Source organism: Mustelus asterias, chromosome 4 (assembly GCF_964213995.1).
Source record: "Mustelus asterias chromosome 4, sMusAst1.hap1.1, whole genome shotgun sequence".
Taxonomy (NCBI): domain Eukaryota; kingdom Metazoa; phylum Chordata; class Chondrichthyes; order Carcharhiniformes; family Triakidae; genus Mustelus; species Mustelus asterias.
Window position 1 is genome coordinate 100,968,866 of NC_135804.1, and position 26,441 is coordinate 100,995,306.

The 26,441-nt window shown below is 42.9% G+C and overlaps 1 protein-coding gene across 1 annotated transcript in view; it reads right to left on the minus strand.

The window, feature by feature from the left end:
- tex11 (testis expressed 11) overlaps positions 1 to 26,441 on the minus strand; it is a 168,433-nt gene that overhangs the window by 77,709 nt on the left and 64,283 nt on the right. Inside the window, exons 11-14 of the mRNA XM_078212049.1 lie at positions 26,035 to 26,116; positions 22,999 to 23,074; positions 20,923 to 21,074; positions 3,103 to 3,188 (exon numbers count right to left, since the gene is read on the minus strand). Coding sequence (XP_078068175.1) covers positions 3,103 to 3,188; positions 20,923 to 21,074; positions 22,999 to 23,074; positions 26,035 to 26,116 — 396 coding nt within the window. The remainder of the gene's footprint in view (positions 1 to 3,102; positions 3,189 to 20,922; positions 21,075 to 22,998; positions 23,075 to 26,034; positions 26,117 to 26,441) is intronic.

Sequence of the window (26,441 nt, forward strand, 5' to 3'; positions counted from 1 at the left end):
GTCCTGATAAGATGCAACCCATCCAACTTTCACAGGTCCCACCTGCCCCAGAACCAATCCCAATGCCTCAGAAACGATATAACAAAGAACAAAACAGCACAGGAACAGGCCCTTCGGCCCTCCAAGCCCACACCGCTCCCTGGTCCAAACTAGACCATTCTTTTGTATCCCTCCATTCCCACTCCGTTCATGTGGCTATCTAGATAAGTCTTAAATGTTCCCAGTGTGTCCGCCTCCACCACCTTGCCCGGCAGCGCATTCCAGGCCCCCACCACCCTCTGTGTAAAATACGTCCTTCTGATATCCATGTTAAACCTCCCCCCCCCCTCACCTCGAACCCATGACCCCTCGTGAACGTCACCACCAATCTGGGAAAAAGTTTCCCACCGTTCACCCTATCTATGCCTTTCATAATTTCATACACCTCTATTAGGTCACCCCGCATCCTCCGTCTTTCCAGTGAGAACAACCACAGTTTACCCAATCTCTCCTCATAACTAAGCCCTTCCATACCAGGCAACATCCTGGTAAACTTCCTCTGCACTCTCTCTAAAGCCTCCACGTCCTTCTGGTAGTGTGGCGACCAGAACTGGGCGCAGTTTTCCAAATGCGGCCGAACCAACGTTCTATACAACTGCAACATCAGACCCCAACTTTTATACTCTATGCCCCGTCCTATAAAGGCAAGCATGCCATATGCCTTATTCACTACCTTCTCCACCTGTGACATCACCTTCAAGGATCTGTGGACTTGCACACCCAGGTCCCTCTGCATATCTACACCCTTTATGGTTCTGCCATTTATCGTATAGCTCCCCCATACGTTAGTTCTACCAAAATGCATCACTTCGCATTGATCAGGATTGAACTCCATCTGCCATTTCTTTGCCCAAATTTCCAGCCTATCTATATCTTTCTGTAGCCTCTGACAATGCTCCTCACTATCTGCAAGTCCTGCCAATTTTGTGTCGTCCGCAAACTTACTGATCACCCCAGTTACACCTTCTTCCAGATCATTTATATAAATCACAAACAGCAGAGGTCCCAATACAGAGCCCTGCGGAACACCACTAGTCACAGGCCTCCAGCCGGTAAAAGACCCTTCCACTACCACCCTCTGTCTTCTGTGACCAAGCCAGTTCTCCACCCATCTAGCCACCTCCCCCTTTATCCCATGAGATCCAACCTTTTGCACCAACCTACCATGAGGGACTTTGTCAAACGCTTTACTAAAGTCCATATAGACGACATCCACGGCCCTTCCCTCGTCAACCATTCTAGTCACTTCTTCAAAAAACTCCACCAGGTTAGTGAGGCATGACCTCCCTCTCACAAAACCATGCTGACTATCGTTAATGAGTTTATTCCTTTCTAAATGCGCATACATCCTATCTCTAAGAATCCTCTCCTACAACTTCCCGACCACGGACGTCAAGCTCACCGGCCTATAATTTCCTGGGTTATCCTTCCTACCCTTCTTAAATAACGGGACCACGTTAGCTATCCTCCAATCCTCTGGGACCTCACCTATGTCCAGTGACGAGACAAAGATTTTCGTCAGAGGCCCAGCGATTTCATCTCTCGTCTCCCTGAGCAGCCTGGGATAGATTCCATCTATCTTTGACTGTGGCACCAGAGAACAGTACACCATCCTGCAGTCACGTTTACTGCTGCAGAAACGCCTGTCTGATCCCGACTATGGAATCCATGATCATTCTTTTTCTTCCCCTGTCCAGCTAATGCACCCATGGTGCCACAAGCTTGGCAGTACTCACCTGAGGAGCCATTACACTAATTGCGTCATCAACTCATCCCACTCCCCCCATAACTGCTTGCACTCCTCCTCATCCTGGGCCTGCTGAACTCCATTGAGGCCTGGATTCAGCCGCCAGTGCATTCCTGGAACTGTTAATTCCTACCGCACTCCACTGCTCCTTGCCAGCCCTGCCAAGAATCGGGCTCTGACGCGCCCTCTTCCCTGCAGGACCCACCGTAGGCCTGCTGAACCCTTCTGCTCCACCAAGCAGCCAGCAGCAGAGTATGTCCTTTTAGTGGGATGTGTGTTAGCAGCCAGGCTTAGGGAAGGCTGAGGTGCAAGGCTTAGTGGCAGCTCCCCAGGTCATGAACCTGGCCTTGTTACTGGTTTAGATTTCAAGGCTGAGACAGTCTCCTCCCAGTATTTGCCACATTGGAGGTAGCAGTAGCCAAAGGGAGAGGAAATTGGAAAAAGGGCTGATTTTCAGTATCCAAAATTAGAATTCTACCAAATGGTGGATATCTCTGATTGCTGCACTCAGTTGTTTCTTTGTTATAATTCAGCCAAATTCAGCTTAAAAGAACTCTGAATTTTAAGAGCAAGTTACTTTCTGCACAATGAGTTTTTGCCATCTTTTGCACTCGTTAAAAACATCACAGTACAAGTGGACCCCACCTATAAAACCGACCAAAACTCCAGAACGAATGAATGCAAATTTTGTTGAAATGTGCTGATTTTAGAATCTCTGAGGCTCTAAAAATTCAACTGATTCCATTGGTTGCAAGGGCACGAATAAGAATTTTTTTTAAAAATTTGCTAAGAACCTGGCAACTGTCTCCAAACACCTGCCTTTTAAAAAAAATAAATTCACTATCACTTAAAATAAGGTTATTCACATGTGGTGGATTCACACTGGGATTTAAAATGCTTATTTTTATTGATAAACCAATTTTCCATTGTATCGAATTAAACTGCATCTAGTTACCATTCAAATATATCAAAGAATATTGAATAAAATAATTTAAAGTGATAGCCCATGAGATTGGGTGAAAAACTCAGGTTTATTGATTAATTGTTGACTGTACAGAGGGTTGATCTAGATTAGGCAAATGCCCACAAAGCAGTCAATGACCTCACAAACTGGACATGTGACTTGACTCTTAAAGTGACAGTGCAACAACTCAACAACAGCCCCAAATACATAACAAATAGCAACTAATATTTGGCAAAGTAGTTGCAATAGAGAAGTGGCTTGCCCGATAAAGGTGACCTAAGTATAGATTTTTTGCATTCATGAATGTATACCTTTGATTGGGTTTCACACATTTCTATTACTTGCTTCTCACCTCAAATTTCTTGGCAGCTCTTTCCCAGAGAACAATATGAAATCGAGTCAGAATTTCTGATGAAAGTCGCTTCCCTGTGTAATGACCTAAATTTGATAATCAGAAGAAATTGACCACGATGAAAATATGCAGAAACGGTTGACAACTATGGAATAAATATTACCTTTCATTCTCAAAACAAAACGATGCATTTCTGCATTTTTTATGCTGTTTGTCATAAAAATTGTTCCTAATCCCAGAAAATTAGCCTAAAATGTCACCTTTGCAGTAAAGGCCCACCTTTCACAACTTCCTGTTTGTGCTTTCACTTACCTGCACTTGGCACTCCCCACTGCTCATTGCCGGAACAATGTCTGGTCATTCTCGTTTGAACTGTCCAAATCTCTGCACTGATTCTTCGACAGGTACACCCTTGAGAGCTTGAGTGTGGGATCAGTTAATTTCCCTCAAGGTATCAGTTTCATCATTAATTAATTTTACATAAGCTCATTTTATTTTACAATAGCTGTTTGCAAATGTGCAAATTAGGTCTGTCCCACCCCTGACTTCCAGTTGCACGACATTACACTTCATTGTTTCTTCTGCACGTGTGCAAGGCTGGTTTCCCGGCCTAAAGATGCAAAAACAAAATCTACATATGGGCTGCCTTTTCCTAGCCAATGCATGAGCAGGAGACCAGAGTTCCTGACCTCCAAGGTAAGTATTCAAGTTTTGTTGCAGTAAGTGAAGTCCGAATCTACTTGTATAATGCTCCACTAGTATTCCTTTCCAAGCAGCACTGTTAATGGCAAATGGACACTCTCTTTTGCCTGAAAATAGTTTGGTTTGGATGGCAAATGCCATAGTCCAGGATGTTGCAATCTATCAGTACTGACAATTTGAAACTGGACCTTGTTGACAGCTTCATATATTTACATTCCATAGAACCATAGAAAATTACAGCTCAGAAACAGGCCTTTTGGCCCTTCTTGTCTGTGCCGAACCATTTTATGCCTAGTCCCACTGACCTGCACTTGGACCATATCCCTCCACACCCCTCTCCTCCATGAACCCGTCCAAGTTTTTCTTAAATGTTAAAAGCATTTACCACTTTATCCGGCAGCTCATTCCACACTCCCACCACTCTCTGCGTGAAGAAGCCCCCCCTAATATTCCCTCTAAACTTTTCTCCTTTCACCCTTAACCCATGCCCTCTGGTTTTTTTCTCCCCTAGCCTCAGCGGAAAAAGCCTGCTTGCATTCACTCTATCTATACCCATCAAAATCTTATATACCTCTATCAAATCTCCCCTCAATCTTCTACACTCCAGGGAATAAAGTCCTAACCTATTCAATCTCTCTCTGTAACTCAGCTTCTCAAGTCCCGGCAACATCCTTGTGAACCTTCTCTGCACTCTTTCAATCTTATTTACATCCTTCCTGTAACTAGGTGACCAAAACTGTACACAATACTCCAAATTCAGCCTCACCAATGCCTTATATAACCTTACCATAACACTCCAACTTTTATACTCGATACTCCGATTTATAAAGGCCAATGTACCAAAGGCACTCTTTACGACCCTATCCACCTGTGACGTCACTTTTAGGGAACTCTGTACCTGTATTCCCAGATCCCTCTGTTCAACTGCACTCTTCAGAGTCCTACCATTTACCCTGTACGTTCTTCTTTGGTTTGTCCTTCCAAAGTGCAATATCTCACACTTGTCTGCGTTAAATTCCATTTGCCATTTTTCAGCCCATTTTTCTAGTTGGTCCAAATCCCTCTGCAAGCTTTGAAAACCTTCCTCACTGTCCACTACACCTCCAATCTTTGTATCATCAGCAAACTTGCTGATCCAATTTACCACATTATCATCCAGATCATTGATATAGATGACAAAACAACAATGGACCCAACACCGATCCCTGCGGCACACCACTAGTCACAGGCCTCCACTCAGAGAAGCAATCCTCCCCAACCACTCTCTGGCTTCTTCCATTGAGCCAGTGTCTTATCCAATTTACTACCTCCCCATGTATACCCAGCGACTGAACCTTCCTAACTAACCTCCCATGAGGGACCTTGTCAAAGGCCTTGCTGAAATCCAGGTAGACAACATCCACCGCCTTCCCTTCATCCACTTTCCTGGTAACCTCCTCGAAAAACTCTAATTTTAAAACTCTGATTGGTCAAACATGACCTACCACGCACAAAGCCATGTTGACTCTCCCTAATAAGTCCCTGTCTATCCAAATATTTGTAGATCCTATCCCTTATCACACCTTCCAATAACTTGCCCACCACCGACGTCAAACTTACTGGCCTATAATTTCCCGGATTTCTTTTGGAACCTTTTTTAAACAACGGAACAACATGAGCCACCCTCCAATCATCCGCACCTCCCCCGTGAATACTGACATTTTAAATGTGTCTGCCAGGGCCCCTGCAAGTTCAACACTAGCTTCCCTCAAGGTCCGTGGGAATACCCTGTCCGGTCCTGGGGATTTATCCACTCTGATTTGCCTCAAGACAGCGAGCACCTCCTCCCCTTTAATCTGTAAAGCTTCCATGGCCTCCCTACCAGTTTGCCCTATTTCCGTAGACTCCATGCCCGTTTCCTCAGTAAATACGGATGCAAAAAAAACATTTAGTATCTCCCCCATCTCTTTTGGTTCCATACACAGTGTACCACTCTGGTCTTCAAGAGGACCAATTTTATCCCTCACTATCCTTTTGCTCCTAACATACCTATAGAAGCTCTTTGGATTTTCCTTCACTCTGTCTGCCAAAGCAACTTCATGTCTTCTTTTAGCCCTCCTGATTTCCTTCTTAAGTAGCTTCTTGCACTTCTTATACTCGAGTATCTGATGTGTTCCTTGCTGCCTGTACATTTCATACAACTCTCTCTTCCTCTTAATCAGTGTTACAATCTCCCTCGAGAACCAAGGTTCCTTATTCCTATTTACTTTGCCTTTAATCCTGACAGGAACATACAAACTCTGCACTTTCAAAATTTCTCCTTTGAAGGCCTCCCACTTTCCATTTACATCCTTACCAGAGAACAGCCTGTGCCAATCCACACTTCCCAGATCCCTTCTCATTTCATCAAATTTGGCCTTTTTCCAGTTCAGAACTTCAACCCGAGGACCAGATCTATCCTTATCCACGATCAGGTTGAAACTAATGGCATTATGATCACTGGATCCAAAGTGTTCCCTCACACTCACATCCATCACCTGCCCTAACTCATTTCCCAATAGGAGATCCAATATCGCATCCTCTCTAGTTGGCACCTCTATATACTGATGTAGAAAATTCTCCTGAACACATTTTACAAACTCTACCCCGTCTCAACCTTTAACAGTATGCGAGTCCCAATCTCTATGTGGAAAACCAGAAATTTGTCACTTGATTCTGAAATTACCCATGCATTGCAAAAGCTGCAGCAATTACATCCAAGCTGAGTAAGAGAACGTGAGCAACAATAAACTTGCTGAGAACAATGAACTGTAAGCTTTCCGAGCCTGCATTCTCAGTGCATTCCTTTATAGTAGTGAGAACTGATCAACATATGCTAGGCAGGAGAAAAGGCCAAAACAGTTTCAACTTTGCTGTCTCAGATGTATCCTTGGTTTCACCTGGCAGGTCAAGGTCACCAACTCTAGAAGTCCTAGACAATGCTAATTCCTTCACTATACACTAATTGTTAAGCCAAAGTTGACACGCTGGATCAGCAATGTTCATTGGATGGTCGACGGCCATTTATCCCAAGAACCTCTCTATACTGTGCCATGACCTCTTCAAAGTCCATACCTCCATCATGAGGTCATGTGCAAGTGAGATATGAAGGTGGCGGACATTATCACAGACAATTGGGAGACTGTTGATGACAGTTGTGACCTTTCGAGGCTGACTGCTTGGAAGGATAATAGAAGAGGCGGGAAGAAATGGAAAGCTCAGCTCACTGAGAAGAGGGTCCAGACAAAACAGAGGGCAGTGAATCCTGCAACTTCTCAACACAGTGATTTCCTCTACGTCAGAGACTGCCATGCTGGAATGGGGCTCCTGAATCACACAAGGCAATGCTCAACACAAGCTAACCACCATGGTGCAACCTATCATCCTATGAGACACAAGGCTATCAATGATTTTGATGCTCGTCAGAATACTTATCTTGAGTACTGTTTCTCCCTAAAAGGCTCAAGGCAGAATTCAAACCTCAAAGGCAAAATAGTGAAGAACAATAAGGAGAGTCAGAGGAGTGAGTTAGTAAAATTGGAGAATCTGGACTCACAAATACTGAACGGAGGTGATTGAAAGGTGATGTTAAAGAGGTGCATGTGACACTAAAAGGTAAATCCAGAAACATGTTTCTAATTCAACTCATAACAAAATGGACAGCTCATGTTCGTAAAAGACAAATTCAGAACCGCTGTCAGGAACTGTAGCATACTGGTTATGTTACGAGACTAATGTTCCACAGCTCAGTTGAAATCCTACCTCAGCAGCTGGGGAACTTAAAATGATTAAATAAACGAGGATTTAAAAAAAACTCATCTCAATAATGTTGACCACGAAATTATTGAATTGTTATAAAAATCCATCTGGTTCACGCATGTCCATACGGGAAAGAAATCAGTCACTCTGACCCAGAAGGCCTACAAATGATTCATCAGCAATGTGTCTGACTCTTACATGATCTCTGAAATGGCCTAGCAGCCTCCCAGTTGTATCAAATCGACATGAAAAAGTAGAATAAAACCAACAGATCACCTAGCATCAATGGAGGCACTGAACGGGACAAAAGCAGCGAACGGGACAAAAGCAGCGAACGGGACAAAAGCAGCGAACGGGACAAAAGCAGCGAACGGGACAAAAGCAGCGAACGGGACAAAAGCAGCGAACGGGACAAAAGCAGCGAACGGGACAAAAGCAGCGAACGGGACAAAAGCAGCGAACGGGACAAAAGCAGCGAACGGGACAAAAGCAGCGAACGGGACAAAAGCAGCGAACGGGACAAAAGCAGCGAACGGGACAAAAGCAGCGAACGGGACAAAAGCAGCGAACGGGACAAAAGCAGCGAACGGGACAAAAGCAGCGAACGGGACAAAAGCAGCGAACGGGACAAAAGCAGCGAACGGGACAAAAGCAGCGAACGGGACAAAAGCAGCGAACGGGACAAAAGCAGCGAACGGGACAAAGGCAGTGCCACCCAATCGACCCTGCAAAATTCTCTTGACATCTCAGACCCAAGCCAAAACTGTGGGAGCTGTCCCACATACTAAATCAAACAACACCCTGACGTAGTCAGATGACCTTATAGTCAATGCCTCAGATTCCTACATCACTACCCCAGGGCAGATACTCTGTTCCACCTGCAGGCTGGATACATCAGAGGTGGCAACATAGCGGTGTACAATTGTATCCCGTGAAGCCTCATTGCATCAGGTCACACATGGGCAAGAAAACCTCTGGCAGATTATTACCTACTGCTTTTTAAATTTTATTTATTTACATGTAAATTCACATGTATTGGTATACAGTGAAAAGTATTGTTTCTTGCACGTTATACAAAGCAAACCATATGTAGAGAAGGAAAGGAGAGGGTGCAGAATGTAGCATTACAGTCATAGCTAAGGGGTAGACAAAGATCAACTTAATACGAAATAGGTCCATTCAAAATCTAATAGCAGCAGGGAAGAAGCCGTTCTTGAGTCAGTTGGTTCGTGACCTCAGACTTTTGTATCTTTCTCCTGACGGAAGAGAATATGTCCGGGATGCGTGGGGTCCTTGATTATGCTGGCTGCTTTTCCAAGGCAGCGGGAACTGTAGAGAGAGTCAATGTATGGGAGTCTGATTGGCGTGATGGATTGGGCTTCATTCCATGACCCTTTGTAGTTTCTTGCGATCTTGGGCAGAGCAGGAGCCATACCAAGCTGTGATACACCACAGAAATCATTCTTTCTGATTGTATCTGTAAAGGTTGGTGAGAGTCGTAGCTGACATGCCAAATTTCCTTAGTCTTCTGAGAAAGTAGAGGCGTTGGTGGGCTCTCTTAACTTTAGGGTCGGCATGGGGGTACCAGGACAGGTTGTTGGTGATTTGGACACCTAAAAACTTGAAGCCCTCTACCATTTCCACTTCATCCCCGTTGATGTGGACAGGGACATGTTCTCCACTATGTTTCCTGAAGTCGATGACTATCTCCTTTGTTTTGTTGACATTGAGGGAGAGATTATCTTCGCACCAGTTCACCAGATTCTCCATCTCATTCTTGTACTCGTCATTGTTTGAGATCCGACCCACTGCGGTTGTGTCATCAGCAAACTTGAAAATCGAGCTGCAGGGGAATTTGGCCACAGTCATAGGAGTATAAGGAGTATAGTAGGGGGCTGAGGACACAGCCTTGTGGGTCACCGGTGTTGAGGATGATTGTGGAGGTCTTGTTGTTGCCTATTCTTACTGATTGCGGTCTGTGGGTTCAGAAGTTCAGGCTCCAGTTGCAGAGGGAGGCGTCGAGGCCGAGGCCACGAAGTTTGGAGATGAGTTTCATAGGAATAATGGTGCTGACGGCTGAGTTGTAGTCAATAAATAAATGTCTGACATAGGTGTCTTTGTTATCTAGGTGTTCCAGGGTTGAGTGCAGGGCCAGGGAGATGGTGTCTGCTGTGGACCTGCTGTGGCGGCTAGTGAACTATAGTGGATCCAGGCAATCTGGGAGGCTGGAACTGATTCGTGCCATGAACCTTCCAAAGCACTTCATAATTATGAATGTCAGAGCCACCGGACAATAGTCATTAAGGCACGCTGCTTGGCTTTTCTTTGGTCCTGGGATGATGGTAGTTTTCTTGAAGCAGAGAGGGACCTCAGATTGTTGTAAAGAGAAGTTGAAGGCGTCTGCAAATACACCCGCCAGCTGATCCGCACAGGATTCGAGTGCTCGTCTGGGAACCCCATCTGGGCCAGATGCTTTCCATGGGTTGGCCTTGGGGAAGGCTGCTCTGACATCTGTAATGGTGACCTCAGATACAAGTTCATCTGAGGCTTCCAGGGTGGAGGGTGTGTGCTTGCTGACCTCTTGTTCAAAACAGGCATAGAATGTTTTAAGCTCATCAGGGAGGAGTGCATTGGAGCCAACGATTTTACATGCCTTCATCTTGTAGCCTGTTACGTCTTGCAGACTTTGCCATAGTCAGTGGGGGTCCATGTGGCTAGCTGGGACTTTAGCTTGGTCCAGTTATGACTTTTAGCATCTTTGATGGATCTCCTTAGATCATATAGGTCAGGGTCGCCTGACTTGAACACCTCAGACCTCGACTTCAAGCACTGGATATCCCTGTTAATCTGTGGTTTCCAGTTGGGAAACACGCAGATTTGCTTCTTTGGCACAGTCTTCGACACACTTACTAATAATGTCAGTTACTGTGGTGGCGTACTCGTTCAGGCTGGTCACACAGTTTTTAAATACTGACCAGTCCACTGACTCTAACTAAACAGTCCCGTAGGAGATCATCAATTCCTCAGACTAACACTGCATGACTTTCTTTGACGGAATCTCCCGCTTCAGTTTTTGCTTGGAAACCGGAAGCAGGAGCACAGCCTTGTGGTCTGATTTGCCAAAGTGGGGGCAGGCGATAGAGCGGTAGGCATGTTTGGACAGAGCAGGAGCCATACCAAGCTGTGATACAACTAGAAATAATGCTTTCCATGGTGCATCCACAAAGGTTGGAGAGAGTCATAGCGGACATGCCAAATTTCCTTAGCTCTCCCTCAACTGAAGGATTAGTACTCTTCCATATTGGACACCACACAGGAAGAAGCACTGCATAAACAGAATATACTCTTAGTGGGGGGGGGATTTCTTTACCTTTCTGTATCAATACAAGTGTTAAAACTGTATCTAATCTAGAAGTATTGGTAGGCGTGACCACCATACTGGAGACATAACCCCACTTTCACAGTAAGTACACTTTCACTATGTTATGGGTCCATACTATTGTGTTGAATGGATAGATTCAGAACTAGTTGAATCAGCTCAAATCTGGGCATCCATGACATGCTTTGGGCCATCAGCAGCAGCAGATTCCCAATGTGTGAGTGCATGCTTCCACTATGGAGAGCTTGGCAACAGTCATGAGGAGCCAGATTCAGCATACTATTCGTGTGCTGTTGCATATGTGCAAACTTGCACACCATCACTTTGACCATGAACTCTATGTGGTTGTGGCCACTTGACAGTGGGGGATGAAGCAACAAGATTCCATTCCAGATGCCCTTCCTTCTCCTGTAGACACCATTGTCCCCAGAGAGGGAGAAGGAGCAGCAGCCTGCCACATCTGGGGTCTCCTGTCAAGGTGCTACACACATAGGTGCCTCTGTCAGTGAGTGACCTGACTGCCTTCAGTAGACATGGCCACATAGGAGGCAGTTGCACCTGTGATAGATAGGTTCTTGATTGCTAAGGGGAAATCAAAGGTTCCAGAGAAAATGGAGGAGGATGGGGTTGAGAAACTTATCAGCCAGGACTGAATGGCAGAGCAGACTTGATGGGCCTAACAGCCCAATTCTGCTCATGTACCTTATGGTCTGTGAAGAGCTGTTCAGCCTTATGCATCCAAAGGACAGTGGCCAAGTTCCTCTCAAGTCATAAGATATCTCAATCAGAAGTCTGTCTGTCTCTCCACTGCAGATCCAGGCCACTCCTCATCAACACACTCGGAAGTATATTAGAAGCAGCACCCAGATGCACAAAGGTGGCATGGGTAGTTGTATTTTAAATTCTTATATAATTATAATTGGCCTTTGCATCTCATTAAATTGGACTGGTGTGATAACCAGCATGAGTTCCAACTGATCTCCCTGTTGCGTTCGTTGAATACAAGCTCCCTTGGTAACAGGCAGTGGCTGGCCTGCTGGAACTCATCACCTGAGCCCTTTATAAGGCAATCACTGGGATAGGTCTGCAGAACTATTGCTCGGTTGGGACTTATTTATGTACACCACAGAGTAGTGGCTTTATTTTGTATTTAACAATAAATACCATTCCTTACTAGTCGATTTCCTTGAGTTATTACACTTGTTATATTTATCCCTGCATCTTTTATTCAGTTATTTTTGTTTCCTCATTAGAAACGTGAATAGCTGCACTTTTATCTGCCTGATTTAAGAAGGAAGTGGAGTGAAGCCCCCTTGTTGGATGGGACAATGTGCATGGAGAGGTTGAGCAATGAACACTAATAAATTTCAAGTGTGATGATGAGGGTTGGTATTCTTTTGTAGCAGGCAGCCCAAGGGCCTCATTACTGCTGGTTCGGTGTGACTGAGATCGTTACAATCCTCCCTCATGCATATATCTAAGGTTCTTGCTTCTCATATGTTGGCAGCCTCCTGTTTCATAAGATAAAAGTTTGTGCCGTGGTGATCAGTTGATGTGGCTGGTTCTGCTGAGGAAAACAGTGAGCTCAGACTTTGCAAAACTCAGTCACCTTTATTTTCTCTTGGCCCTCTTTACGGCCTGTTGAGCTTCTTGTTTCGGCTTGCCTCATCCAAAGCCCTTCCAGTCAGCCTCCCGAAGTCATCGAAACATAGAAACTAGAAGCAGGAGCAAGTAGGCCATTCGGCCCTTCGAGCCTGCTCCGCCATTCATTCAATATCGTGATCCCTCCTTCCCTATATCTCTTTAGCCCCAAGAGTTATATCGAATTTCTTCTTGAAATCAGGACAATGTTTTGGCCTCAACTACTTTCTGTGGTAGTGAATTCCACACATTCATCACCCTCTGGATGAAGAAATTTCTCCTCACCTCAACTCTAAAAGGTTTATCCTTCATCTCAAACTATGACCCCTAGTTCTGGACTCCCCAACCATTGGGAACATTCTTTCTGAATCTACCTTGTCTAACCCTGTTAGAATTTTATAAGTTTCTATGAGATCCCCTCTCACTCTTCTAAACTCCAATGAATATAATCCTAACTGACTTCGTCTATCCTTATATGACAGACCTGCCATCAGCAGCAGTTCTCATCAGCTGTCTCCACGTAATCAGTGTTAATGCCCACCATCTTCTTACGTTGTGTACAGGTATCTTGGTAGTAGAGCTATGGACACCCAGGAGGTCATGACCTAGTGGCCAGTTAATCATATAAAAGTACCATATAGGTAAGTGGCTGTAACCATCTGAAGATTGTTGCCGAGTCAGCAGAGAATAAATTGTTGGCTTAGCAACAACTGTATGCTGATCACATTCGCAAAATCCAGGACATTTAAGTTGATGAATCTTTCCAGCCAAGAGATGTCAAGGATAAATCTGAGACAGCAAATGCTACCACTTTTCAGTCTTGTATCCCAAATAGCAGATGTTGACTACTGTAGAGGACTGTACTGTGGAGGCAGGGTTGGTAGTCTTCCAGTTTGGTCTGCCTAGTAAGGTTGCTGTTGTGGTGTATTCATATGCTCAGTTTGGATATAATAGAAGCAGCTTTTGCAATGCTTGAAATGACAAATTGTGGAGCCTAGGTATGCGAATCTATCAGCAACATCCAGCGCCATTATTCATGCTGACATAGCAGTACAGCAACACCTTAGACTATGACATTTGTTTTCTTGATGCCAATTGTGAAATCAAATTTGCGAAAGACTCAGACTATTTGCCATTGAAGGTGTTCCTTAGTGTGGAATATTAGTGCATCATTATCAACGTAGAACAATTCTCTGATGAGAACTTGGCACACCTTTGATGTGATCTCAGACGAGCAAGTCTGAACAGCTGACATTTTGGTATGCAAGTAGATATCCTCAGTGATGACCTAATGGCATATCATGGTCACATAGAGAGGACTATGCCAAGGAGTGCCAATGTCTGAGCACAACCTGCTTGACCTCGCCATAGCTCTAGTGTTGCCCCTTCATAGGAGACCTCAGTAATCATAATGTCATGGAGAGAGGAGATCACATTGAGTAGGTTTGAATGGTAGCCGATTTTTACCAGAAGCTTAAACAGACCAACTCTGCTCGTATGGTTAAATGCCTTCATGATGCCAATAAAGGCAATTTATACTGGTCCCTTTTGTGTACAACATTTCTCTTGCATCTGCCGGACTGAGAAGATCATGTCAATTGAGATTCTGGGTAGGTGCATTCACCAAAGATCTGCAGCCTGACAAAAGACATTAGCAAACACTTTTCCCACGATGCTCAGCAGATGCTTTGACAGTTGTTTCAATTCCTGCACTCATCCTTGTTCTTGCACAGGATGACACTTATTACATCATGCATATCCTTGGGCGCTACTCTTCTCTCCAGTGGAGACAGCAAAGTCTGTTCATTTGCTGCAGGAATTCCGGCTTCCAGTGCATGTTGCGTTCAGGTGGTACAGCCTGACATTATTGTATAGTATTTGAGGCTTAGCCCATGGCAAACGGAGCAATAGCCTTCCTAAGCGTCTTCACTGTGGTTAAAATTCCAATTCCGTCATGATGGCAGGCTTTCTCTGGTGTCCAGAGTTTCCTCAGTGTTCTCTCTAGACTGCAACTCAACCATTTCTTCAACTGTTGGTGATGACCTCCCCCAACCTCGGTTTTCACGAGTGCCATTATCTTTGCTGATGCACCTGCTGTGTTTTTGATCCCTTCATCTATGTTCTTACATTTCCTGGATATTCTGGTAAAAAAGTAACCATAAGTTACTGGCACACCTCCCAGCTCATGGTGTATTCAGGATCTTCTTGTTCAAATCTTGTTTGTAATTAATGAGAACACACCATTTGACTTCAATGACAAGTTTCATCACAAATGTAGAACCAGTCAACATTTTTCCAGCCTTGTTTCCCATACATTGAGTAAAGTATTGGAAATGGTGTCTCAAAGTATGTTGTATGGGAATGTCAGAGAGCACTTTTTAAACTGAGTTGAGGAACAATTTGATCTTGTTCGGTTGGGAAGTATGGTAAATGTTGAGGGGAAGATGGCTTTTCTGCTTTGAATGAAAAAAAAAATTGAGGGTGGCAGCAAATAATCCACATCACAGTCAGCGCTGAGTTGAGAAACTGTTCAGAGATATGTCTCTGGTGATGATCTAGTCCAGCTAGTACCAATGCCCTGATTGAGAATGTTTTCAGGACACCTTGTGGCATGGTTTGTTCTGCAAGTTGTTCACCAAGGAGCTCTTGGTGGCAACAAAGCTCAGGTTGTCTCTGTGCCATTCAAAGGCAAGAGGTCCATGCCTCATGGAACATAGCCACTCCCACATTGAAGACATCTATGATCCTGGAACCCTCACTGGGTCATACTGCAGCACACCACAAGAAAGCTCTAAGTAACAGAAGCGGATTTATTGTAGCCCTGGTTGATCCGGCATTAGCCGCCATGTCTTGAGCCCTGAAGATCCATCCCTGAAATTGTGCCTGAGCTGAAACAACTACAGTACATGGGAATGTCAAAGGAGATCACCTTACAAACTCATAACCACTACCATCTAGAAGGACAAGGGCAGCAGATATTTGGGAACACCGCCACCTGGAAATTTACCTCCAAGCCACTCAACATCCTGACTTGAAAATATTTATTTAGTTTATTTATTTATTAGTCACAAATAAGGCTTATATTAACACTGCAATGAAGTTACTGTGAAATATATCACTGTTCCTTCACTGTCGCAATGTCAAAATCCTGGAATTCCCTCTCGATCAGGACTATGGGTGTACCTACACCACATGGACTGCAGTAGTTCAAGGAGGCAGCTCATCACCACCTTTTCAAGGGCAATGCTAGCTTAGCCAACGAAGCCCAAATTCCCTGAATAAATTTTAAGAAGTCATGATTGCTCTGTGGTTACTGACTGATTGCATTTTCAGTGATACATTGATTGAATGGAATACCATCTCTTCCTGTTGAAGGCGGCTGCAGATTTGTTAGAGGGAGTTTTGATGGCCACGAATGCAATCAATTACACCCAGTATCTGCGGAAAGCAGGCAGTGGCCCCGAAGGCCACACTCCTCTCTGTCTGGCTATCAGGATTAGTCTGGTGGCACTGTGGTAGCTCTCCGCCCTCTTAAACAAGGCATTAACTGTTGAACAAGTGAATATCTATTTACCAAATTTCACAGTGGAAGACATTCTGATGGTTCAAAAGTGTTTTACTGATACTATCGTTCAGTACAAACACCAGTTTCCATTCTATCATTCTGGATCCGCTCCCTGTCTAGAAGCAATCTCCCTACTGGGGAAAAATCCAGCTTTACCGACAAGTTCCAATGAGCATCACCTGCTCTCAATTCATTCTGCAGCTTTCCTTGTTTACTCTGAAAGGAACATGAATTTCTAACATTGCTACTGGTGACATCCTTAATGGAGTTAAGGCACTGCCTGGGATATCCCACAGATGTTCCTAGTTGATCTCTGGAAAGAGTCGGATACAGAGAAGTTCAGCACTGCAGTGACTTTCAGAGTCACAGTCATTGAGTGTCCAACCAGTTGCATGAATTGCAGATTCTGCTGCAACTTTGTGTACAAGCTGGTAGCAGAACCCCTGGATTGCCAGAGTCTTCTCTGGTGCTGGCATTCCGACATCTGGAAGCACTTCATTTGAACACAAGAACTAGGAGCAGGAGTAGGCCATCTGGCCCCTTGAGCCCGCTCCGCCATTCAATAAGATCATGGCTGATCTTTTTGTGGGCTCAGCTCCACTTACCCACCCACTCACCATAATCCTTAATTCCCTTTACTGTTCAAAAAATTATCTTTCCTTGCCTTAAAAACATTCAACAAGGTAGCTTCAACTGCTTCAGGGAATTCCACACATTCACAACCCTTTGTGTGAAGAAGTTCCTCCTCAACTCAGTCCCAAATCTCCCCCCGCCCCCCCCCCCCCCCCACCTATTTTGAGGCCATACCCTCAAGTTCTAATTTCATCTGCCAGTGGAAACAACTTCCCTGCTTTTATCTTATCAATTCCCTTCACAATTTTATATGTTTCTATAAGATTTCCCCTCATTCTTCTGAATTCCAATGAGTATAGCCCCACTCTAGTCAGTCTCTCCTCATAAGCCAACCCTCTCAACTCCGGAATCAACCTAGTGAATCTCCTCTGTACCCCCTCCAAGTGTCAGTATATCCTTTTTCAAGTAAGGAGACCAAACCTGTACACAGTACTCCAGGTGTGGCCTCACCAAAACCTTATACAGCTGCAACATAATCTCACTGTTTTTAGACTCCATCCCTCTAGCAATGAAGGACAAAATTCCACTTGCCTTCTTAATTACCTGCTGCACCTGCAAACCAACTTTTTGTGATTCATGCACAAGGACACCCAGGTTCATCTACACAGCAGCATGCTGCAATCTTTTAACCATTTAAATAATAGTCCATTTTGCTGTTATTCCTACCAAAATGGATGACCTCACATTTACCAACATTGTACTCCATCTGCCAGACCCTTGCCCACTCACTTAGACTATCTATATCTCTTTGCAGACTTTCAGTGTCCTCTGCACACTTTGCTCTACCACTCATCTTAGTGTCATCTGCGAACTTTGACACACTACACTTGGTCCCCAACTCCAAATCATCTATGTAAATCGTAAACAATTGCGGTCCCAACACTGATCCCTGAGGCACATCACCAATCACTGATCGCCAACCAGAAAAACACCAATTTACCCCTCACTCTTTGCTTTCTGTTAGTTAGCCAATTCTCTATCCATGCTAATACATTACCCGTAACACCATGCACCTTTATCTTATGCAGCAGCCTTTGGTGCGGCACCTTGTCAAATGCCTTCTGGAAATCCAGATACACCACATCCACAGGTTCCCCATTGTCCACTGTGCACATAATGTTCTCAAAGAATTCCACCAAATTAGTCAAACGTGACCTGCCCTTCATGAACCCATGCTGCGTCTTCCCAATGGGACAATTTATATCCAGATGCCTTGCTAGTTCTTCCTTGATGACAGATTCAAGCATTTTCCCTACTACGGAAGTTAAGCTAACTGGCCGATGGTTACCCGACTTTTGTCGACCTCCTTTTTTAAACAGTGGCATCACATGTGCTGTTTTCCAATCTGCGGGAACCACCCCAGAGTCCAGCAAAGTTTGTTATTTCCCCCGCCATCTCTTTTAGCACCCTGGGATGCATTCCATCAGGACCACTAGACTTGTCTACCTTTAGCCCCATTAGCTTGTCCAACACTACCTCTTTCGTGATAATGATAGTTTCTAGGTCCTCACCTGCCATTGCCTTCTTGTCATCAATTTTTGGCATGTTATTTGTGTCTTCCACTGTGAAGACCGACATAAAATACCTGTTCAATGCCTCAGCCATTTCCTCATTTCCAGTTATTACATCCCCCTTCTCATCCTCTAAAGCAGTGGTTCCCAATGGGTGCGGCGCGCCACACTGGTGCAGTGAGAGAGGATGGCAAGTGTGGCGGGAAGATTCAAGGACAATCAAATAAAAATTTAAACATGGTTTAAACAAGCATTGTTTTATACTTTCTGGATGTCCCATGATCATATTATAAAGTAGTTGTGTTCTATGTTCTGAATCAAGCACTGCTAGGAGTTGTTTTTTTTGTTTTTGAATGTATTTATCATCAATAAAACATTTGGTGTGGCGTGAGCAAACTTTTATTCCAAAAGTGCGGCCCAGTGAAAAAAGTTTGGGAACCACTGCTCTAAAGAATCAATATTTACTTTAGCCACTCTTTTTCATTTTATATATTTGTAGAAACTTTTGCTATCTGTTTTTATATTCTGAGCTACTTTACTCTCATAATCCATCTTACTTTTCTTGATAGCTTTTTTCACAGCTTTCCGTTAACCTTTAAAGATTTCCCAATCCTCCAGTTTCCCACTAATCTTTGCCACTTTGTATGCATTTTCTTTCAATTTGATATCCTCCTTTATTTCCTTAGATATCCATTGCTGATTATCTCTTTTTCTACAACCCTTCCTTATCACTGGTATATACTTTTGCTGAGCACTGTGAAAAATCGCTTTGAAAGTCCTCCACTGTTCAATTGTCCCACCATAACGTTTTTGCTCCCAGTCTACCTTAGCCAATTTCTCTCTCATCCCATTGTAGTCTCCTTTGTTTAAGCACAAGACACTGGTATTGAATTTTACCTTCTCACGCTCCATCTCTATTTTAAATTGAACCATACTGTGATCAGGCTTCAGAACACACTGGCATATTTGACTCGCTCCTGCTGTTGTTTCCTTCGACATCCTTCTGCAACCTGTCCAGCTGCAGATTGCATCCTTTGCCTTGCTGTACTGGCATTGATGACTCTGGCACCTAATCCACCCTTGCGTGTGTCACTACCTTCGTACTTGGGGGTCATCCACTAGGTGGAGGAGTCTCATGTCTTTTTCACTCCCAGTTACCGACTACTGCCCTTGTCAAACATATCCGACAGTGGGTCCAAGACCTTGCTGATGCACCTGGTGTCGGCAGCTCTGCCGCAAATAGTATTTTGCTCAGCATTCCAGCCCCTCAGCTTTCAAGCTCTTCCTTAAATCTGCCTCACAGCTTTGTGACTGTCCCTCAGCTTGGTGAGTTGGTTGGCTTCCTCTTCTCATAAGTATCCATCCTAATAGTTAAAAAGCTCGACAATGACAGACTTTCCTCTCAGAGTGTGTGGCTTCACCCTATCCAACCACCTTTATATGGTTGGAGATCAAATGGCCCATTATCCCATGAACCACATATTTAAATCGCAAGGCAATATTTAATTCCATTTAGAGGCATAAAAATGCCACAAAAATATCTCTTTGATTATGTTCCTGCTGCTGCCATAAAGCATTTTAACCAGCTGCCACCACCATAATGTGACCCAGAGCTGCAAGTGTTGGGCATCTGAAAACGGCTCCCTTTTTACCAGTCCATTAAATTCCGCTCCATGTTGGGGCCCTTCATCTTGGTTCCTCAATAAAAGTAATCTTTTTCAATTTAATCTTTAGTTCATCTCTTGTCTGAATCCAGTTACAAAATATTCAAAAAGACAATGTGCAAACTAACTTGAAGGAAAAATGTGATGCAGGAGCATGAAAAAGAGGCAAAAACTGCAACATACATTATGTCAAAACAGATAAAAGGGGAAAACTATATTGGTTCTAACCAATAAAATGTCAAAGAACACAACACATTTTTGATAGTGAACAAAGGAAACAACAGTTAAAGAATTTAATGGATTTCCCTTTATTAATGGAAAGACTCTTTTCATGCAATGGATTGGTTACAAAAATATTTGGGCAAAAAGAGCCCTGAAGTTTTACCACGTTTTTTACGATTCTAATCAAAATTGATGAATCGTTGCTTAGTGGATGTACAATACATTAAAATGAGCTTCCTAGTAATAGTTTAAAATAGTCCAAAGTGTTTCCTCGGGATGAGCAGGAAATGTAACTGCCCCTCTAATGTACTGTAATAGATCTCCAATTTGCTCATGCAGATTTCTACTCATCAACTGCCACATGAACCTTAATGCTACCATCCCATGACCTAATTATTTAAATGAAAGGACGCTGGAAAATTCTGGCAGATTGCTTTCCTGTCCCTGTGACACTGAGCTGCACCAACCACTTTATCGAAAATGATTTTATTTATGTCAAAAAGACTGCTGAAAAATAAATTGGTGTCTAAATTCAATGCAAGTTGGCAAGAATTGAATTTGCATTGCTTTCTGATGCTACATTCTAAAATCATATTAATAGGACCAACTTTGCGAGATTGAACAGAAGCCGAAGTGCTCTTGACGATAAGCATGTACCTGAGCAATCAATACTTCAACCAATTATTACGAGAAGATGATTGCCTAATTCTCTTGACAATCTCCTACCTGTAATAATGTCTTCGATCTTCTGCTTGGCAAGGTCATCTTTGCCTCTTTGCAGCAGTTGCATAAAATGCATCAATAAAATCTTTCCAATCTCATGACTGGTTTCAAACTGCTTGGACAAAGTTGTCAGAAATTCAAAGGACAGTCCATCTCTGTTGAAAGCCAGGGCATTAGTAAGTCAGTATTATATTGATGTTTTCAGCAATCAGTACTCTTTTAGTTATCACATCCAGTACTCATGATAACCTGGAAACCACTAAACCCTGAATTTTCCTATAATCGAGATTGACACAGCCAGGTTTATGTGCACCTTTTTTCATCAATATGTCTACAAGTAGCCAGAAAACTTGTTTAAATGAAGGAAAAATACTACTGCACTATTTTCAATGAGGGGTGGAGTTATTAGTTAACACTTATGCGGAAAACTTCCAACCTTGGCCACAGTTGAGATTCTCTGGTGCCACTGCAGTGCCAATTCTCCATTCTTGCTGGTAGTAGGATGGGAATGGATGAGATCGGTGAACCCCGTCCTTAATGCTATACCTGGTCTCTGAAAAGAGGAATGCAATGTCCCTGGAAACATAGGGGTGGGATATTGAACTAGCAAAGCTCACTTGTGCAATAATTTCCTGGAACACCTGTACAAGAATAATAGCAAATGCTGTAGATGCACTATTACTATAACACAAGTATTCAGGACAATCTGGACCATTGAGAGAGAGAGAGAGAGAGAATGTGGCAATGGGAAATTGCAATCTGACGTTACAAATATATTGATACTTGTTGAAGCATATAATATTTTGAATCTGTTTTATTTTACTTAAAATTTTATCTGGGACATTAGAAATCAAATGGGGAAAATGGCTGATGAAAATTAAAATAAACTGCCATATAAATCACCTTTTATGATAACACATCTAAGGCACTTTACAACCAATTAACTTTAGAAGTTAAATACTGCGGAAAAGACATGTTTCCAAAACTTTTGTCGTCCATTTATTGGGACAAATGCAAGAATGAAATTTACGTAAAAGGAGACAAGGGGTGCTGATTGGTTAACAACCAGTCATGCTCATAATGTGGCTCATTTACACTTGCTAGAAATAAGATACATTCAAAAGCAGAGACTTGTTCTCTGTAAACAAAAGGAATATGTTGATGCCTTGCAAATTTTTTGAATTACCTGGAAGAAAGCAAAACCTATAGTAACCCAATGCTTTTTCCATGGCAACATCACGGCTAGAGTCGACTTACCAACCAATCAGCACCCTTTTTCTCCAGTAATAAGAAAATTTCGTGATCATTTGAAATTTGGCTTTCTTGCATTTGCCCTGATCAGTGCAAAATAAATAGCTTCAGCCATGTCTCTCTTTCCAGTAATACACTTTTGAAGTGTAGTCACTGTTGCAATATAAAAAATATGGCAGCGATTTGTGACAGCAACTTCCAGACAACAGTATGACAATGACCAGGTAATCTGTTTTTATGATGTTGATTGAGGAAAAATATTGGCCCAAACATCATAACTTTCCTGCTCTTCAACTAGTGCCATGGGACGTTTTACACCCACCTGAGAAGACAGTTGGGGGTCTTGGTTTAATGATTCATCAGAAAGGCAACGCTTTCAACTGTTTGTTGTGCTCAAGCGTTGCAGAGAGACTTGAACTGAGAATCTCCGACTCAAGAGGCAAGCGTGCTACCAGTGAAGCATTTGAAAATAGATCTCAAGTGATTCAATTGGTTTATTAACAAACCTTGAAATTTATACACGGACGTGGAATGTGAAATGTGGACCCAAAATTTTGCAATAGGAGCATTCTCCACAATCCTATGAACAAAAATGTAACAACTGAGAGGAAGGCTTGTTGGGAAATTCAGACAGACATATGCAGATTAATTTTCAATCTTAGTTTCTTAGTGTTAAACATCGTCTGAACAAAGTGAAGAAATGGAAATGCTTGGATCAGGCACATCTTATAGACCCCAGCTCATCCTCAATACCCAAGTAGTAAAATCAAAAATCCAGCTAATAATCATTAAGCAAGATATAATTTACTTTAAGGGAATTTCACTGACCGGTCATGTTCCAAGAGTAGTTTTGCAGCTTCAAGGCAAACATCAAGTGATACTTTTCCAAGAAGATCGCCGACAGCTAAAATGAACCAAAATGGCAAAAAAAATACAGCATCACAAAATTCAGTTCCTGCAAACTGTTGCTGTTATGTCGAAATGCTCCAGTTTTCACGTGATCGGCTTAAATACAACTAACACTTTAGGTCACCATATAGTTGATGTATTGACAAGGAATGCTGTTCAATACTCTTCCAACCAGTACCATTGAAAATTGTAATGACCAATAAGCATTAACATTTTGTCAATTTTGTTGGGGCACTGTTGATAACCATGCGAATTCCCTTCTACTTCTCGAATTGCATAAAGATCAAACTGGTAAGCAGTTTTGATTCTGTAGGATGGCAAATGTAAGAAATAGTGTGCAATATTATTTCTTCCCAGCACTGCAGCAGAATATCAATGAGACACATAAAATCCAATAAAACAATGAGGTTGATTTTAATGCTCAGATTTCAGATGGGCAGGGGTGAGACAGGTTGCAAAATGTATTTGCTGCTCCAGAGTTTTAAAGCCCATGGTAATTTTACACCTTGGCCTCGTTGACATCTGATTTACGAATTTCCCACCTTATCACATCGGGAACAGGAGGCCCACTAACTTCCATGACACAATTCTGAGGTACTGGTAGGCGTACCAAGGAATTTCATCAGAGGCTGCATCGTAGCCATTTGTGCATCTACCAAAGCTGCAACATTTGGCGACACCAATGCCCTTTGAAAGAACCCTGGATCGGCCACACTCTCCAAGTAGATTCCCGATACAGGGGTATGGACATAAAGCCACCCTCATTACTCTTTAATACAATCTTCGCATTCGGCATATTTTGTCTTTAACCAGCATTAATAACTGGGTTGCCCCTGTACCCGAGCAGGACAGTCAGCTTGTTTGCATCATTGGAGGGAAACCTTTGCATGAAATGCAAAGCCCTGTTGGCCCTCCAGGATTTTGTCAGATTCTACTACATCCATGGTGGCGTTCCTGGAGCAACCAAACACCATGGTTAGGGCCATGTTTGTAATTGTCTACCGTTATAAGTGAGAGCTCCTTCCTTGACACCCTTTGTTCTTCAGTATGGGGTCAATATTAATTGGGATACTGTTTTTAATTTCCACTAATAGAATTACCTCCAGGGGAGGAATGAGAGTGAGGAAGAGTCTAATTTTAGAAGTCTCAGCTAGCAAACAAAAGCCTTGTGTTTGGCCCTCTCAAATTCAATGCAAGTCTGGGTTGGCCTTTTTTTAAAGCTATTTCTGAATTTTTGATAGTATGCCTCAGCTACTAATTTAAATATGCTTAAAATTGCATTTTTAGTCTCTTCATAATCTATAGATCCAATAACACGAGAGTCTGCTTCACAGGTTCTCCCAACTAATTTGCTTCAGAAAAGGAGGGCCTAAGACTCTTTTGACCATGTTAACCAGTAAACCCCTCATTTTCAGAATGCAAAAAAAGCTTCCCACAAGCCAAGTTTTCCTCAGGGATCTGGTTTGCTCTACTGTGGCCATAACACTGTCTTCAAGAACTGCTACAGCGATGTGTTGTAGGAATACCGACAATGCTGTTAGGAAGTTCCAGCACCTTGTCCCAGCAATAATGAAGAACTGGCAAAATAATTTCACATCAAGCTATAGTTCAAGCTGGGACTAACTTTTAATTCCGGATTTATTAATTGAATTTAAACTTCACCAGCTATCATGGTGGGATTTGAACATGTGTCCCCAGAATATTTGGCTGAACCTCTGGATTACTAGTCCAGTCTCCACAGCTGAACCTTACAGATAAAACGAGTTAGCCCTTTTTCACTGTCTGAAATTGCTTCTGCAGGTGACTTCTTTTGTGGGACTTCTTCCCTCGGAGTCATCTTCTTTTCTTCAATTAACTGACTTCTGATCATTCAAAAAAAGTGTTAATTATAAATGTGTGTTTTTAAAAAGTCAGTTGTAAAATTTGTTTTAAAGCATTTTTCATCGTAAATTGTTTCGCTGTCCTGTGACCACGTTGTCAGCTTTCCATTGTCCACGCTTCAAAATTCTGGCGAAGAACAGCTTCTGAATTCCTCCATGCACCTCCATCCTGACAAGTTTTATGGGCATCTGACACAAATATTACAATGTTAATTGTATAAATTAAGGTTAATTGCCTACAGATGGGGCAATTCATTGGATGATGACTTGGGCAATGTGCACATATAAAGAGACACTTATTGACACTGGTGGTGATTTGTAGCGTTAAAAGCTTTACATTTGAATGTCTCATTTTGTGAATAAATCTAAAACTGAGTAAAGTTTGGCTTCTGATCTCTTTCAATTCGTTATAAAAAGCGGCGGCATGGTGGAACACTGCCTCACAGCGCCAGGGACCCAGGTTCAATTCCAGCTATGGGTCACTGTCTGTGTGGAGTTTGCATGTTCTCCCCGTGTCTGCATGGGTTTCCTCTGGGTGCTCCGGTTTCTTCCCACAGTCCAAAGATGTGTGGGTTAGGTTGATTGACCATGCTAAATTGACCAGTGTGTCAGGGGGATTAGCAGGGTAAATGTGTGGGGTTATGGGAATAGGGCCTGGGTGGGATTGTGGTCGGTGCAGACTCGGTGGGCCGAATGGCTTCCTTCTGTACTGCGGGGATTTTATGGTTCTATGAAAAAGTTGAACAATGAAACCTTCCACACTATCAACCATAGTGTGATTCAGAAATCAACTGACCTGCTTAAGAGTTCCAATATTTTCTATTTTTAAGCTAATTAAAAAGGGTTGGATGGGTGCAGTTGTTATAATCAGTTTTGCAGTTCACTTTCCCCAGTGGGGAACTGGAATGGATTCTGAAACGTCATTTTCTTGTTGTCATTTTCTCCATCCCGAATATATTCCTGACAATACTCTAATATTATTTTTTTGCTTCAACATCTTGATGCTATGCATTTGTTTTTAAAATAATGTATTTTAACTCATTGTTCAGAGCTAGGTTCAAGCTCTGCTTCTTACCTACAGAAACAGCTACATCGGGGAAAACACATTTCAGAAGGATTTTAATCTTCAAGAACAGTCCGGCTGGGTGGGGATTCTCCTGTTGGATTAAATAATTGAACCATTCATCATAAAACATCAAGACCTTTTTGTTTTATCATATGTCCTAACCATCAATTTTGTTTTACTATTTCCCATACTAAAGTCCCTGTACCTTGCTTCTGTTACCCCTAACAATAATGATCTCTGCACCGTAAGTGGCCCAGAGTTCCTATGCATTTTGCTTTTCAACTCAGGCTTTTTAGAGCTCATGCAAAGTATCTGGCTATCTTCCTCTTAGATCCAGCTGATTCTTTCTCTTTCAGTGCTACGTGAGAACTACTGAAAAATATCTGCACTGAGACACGACTAGAATAGAGAAATAA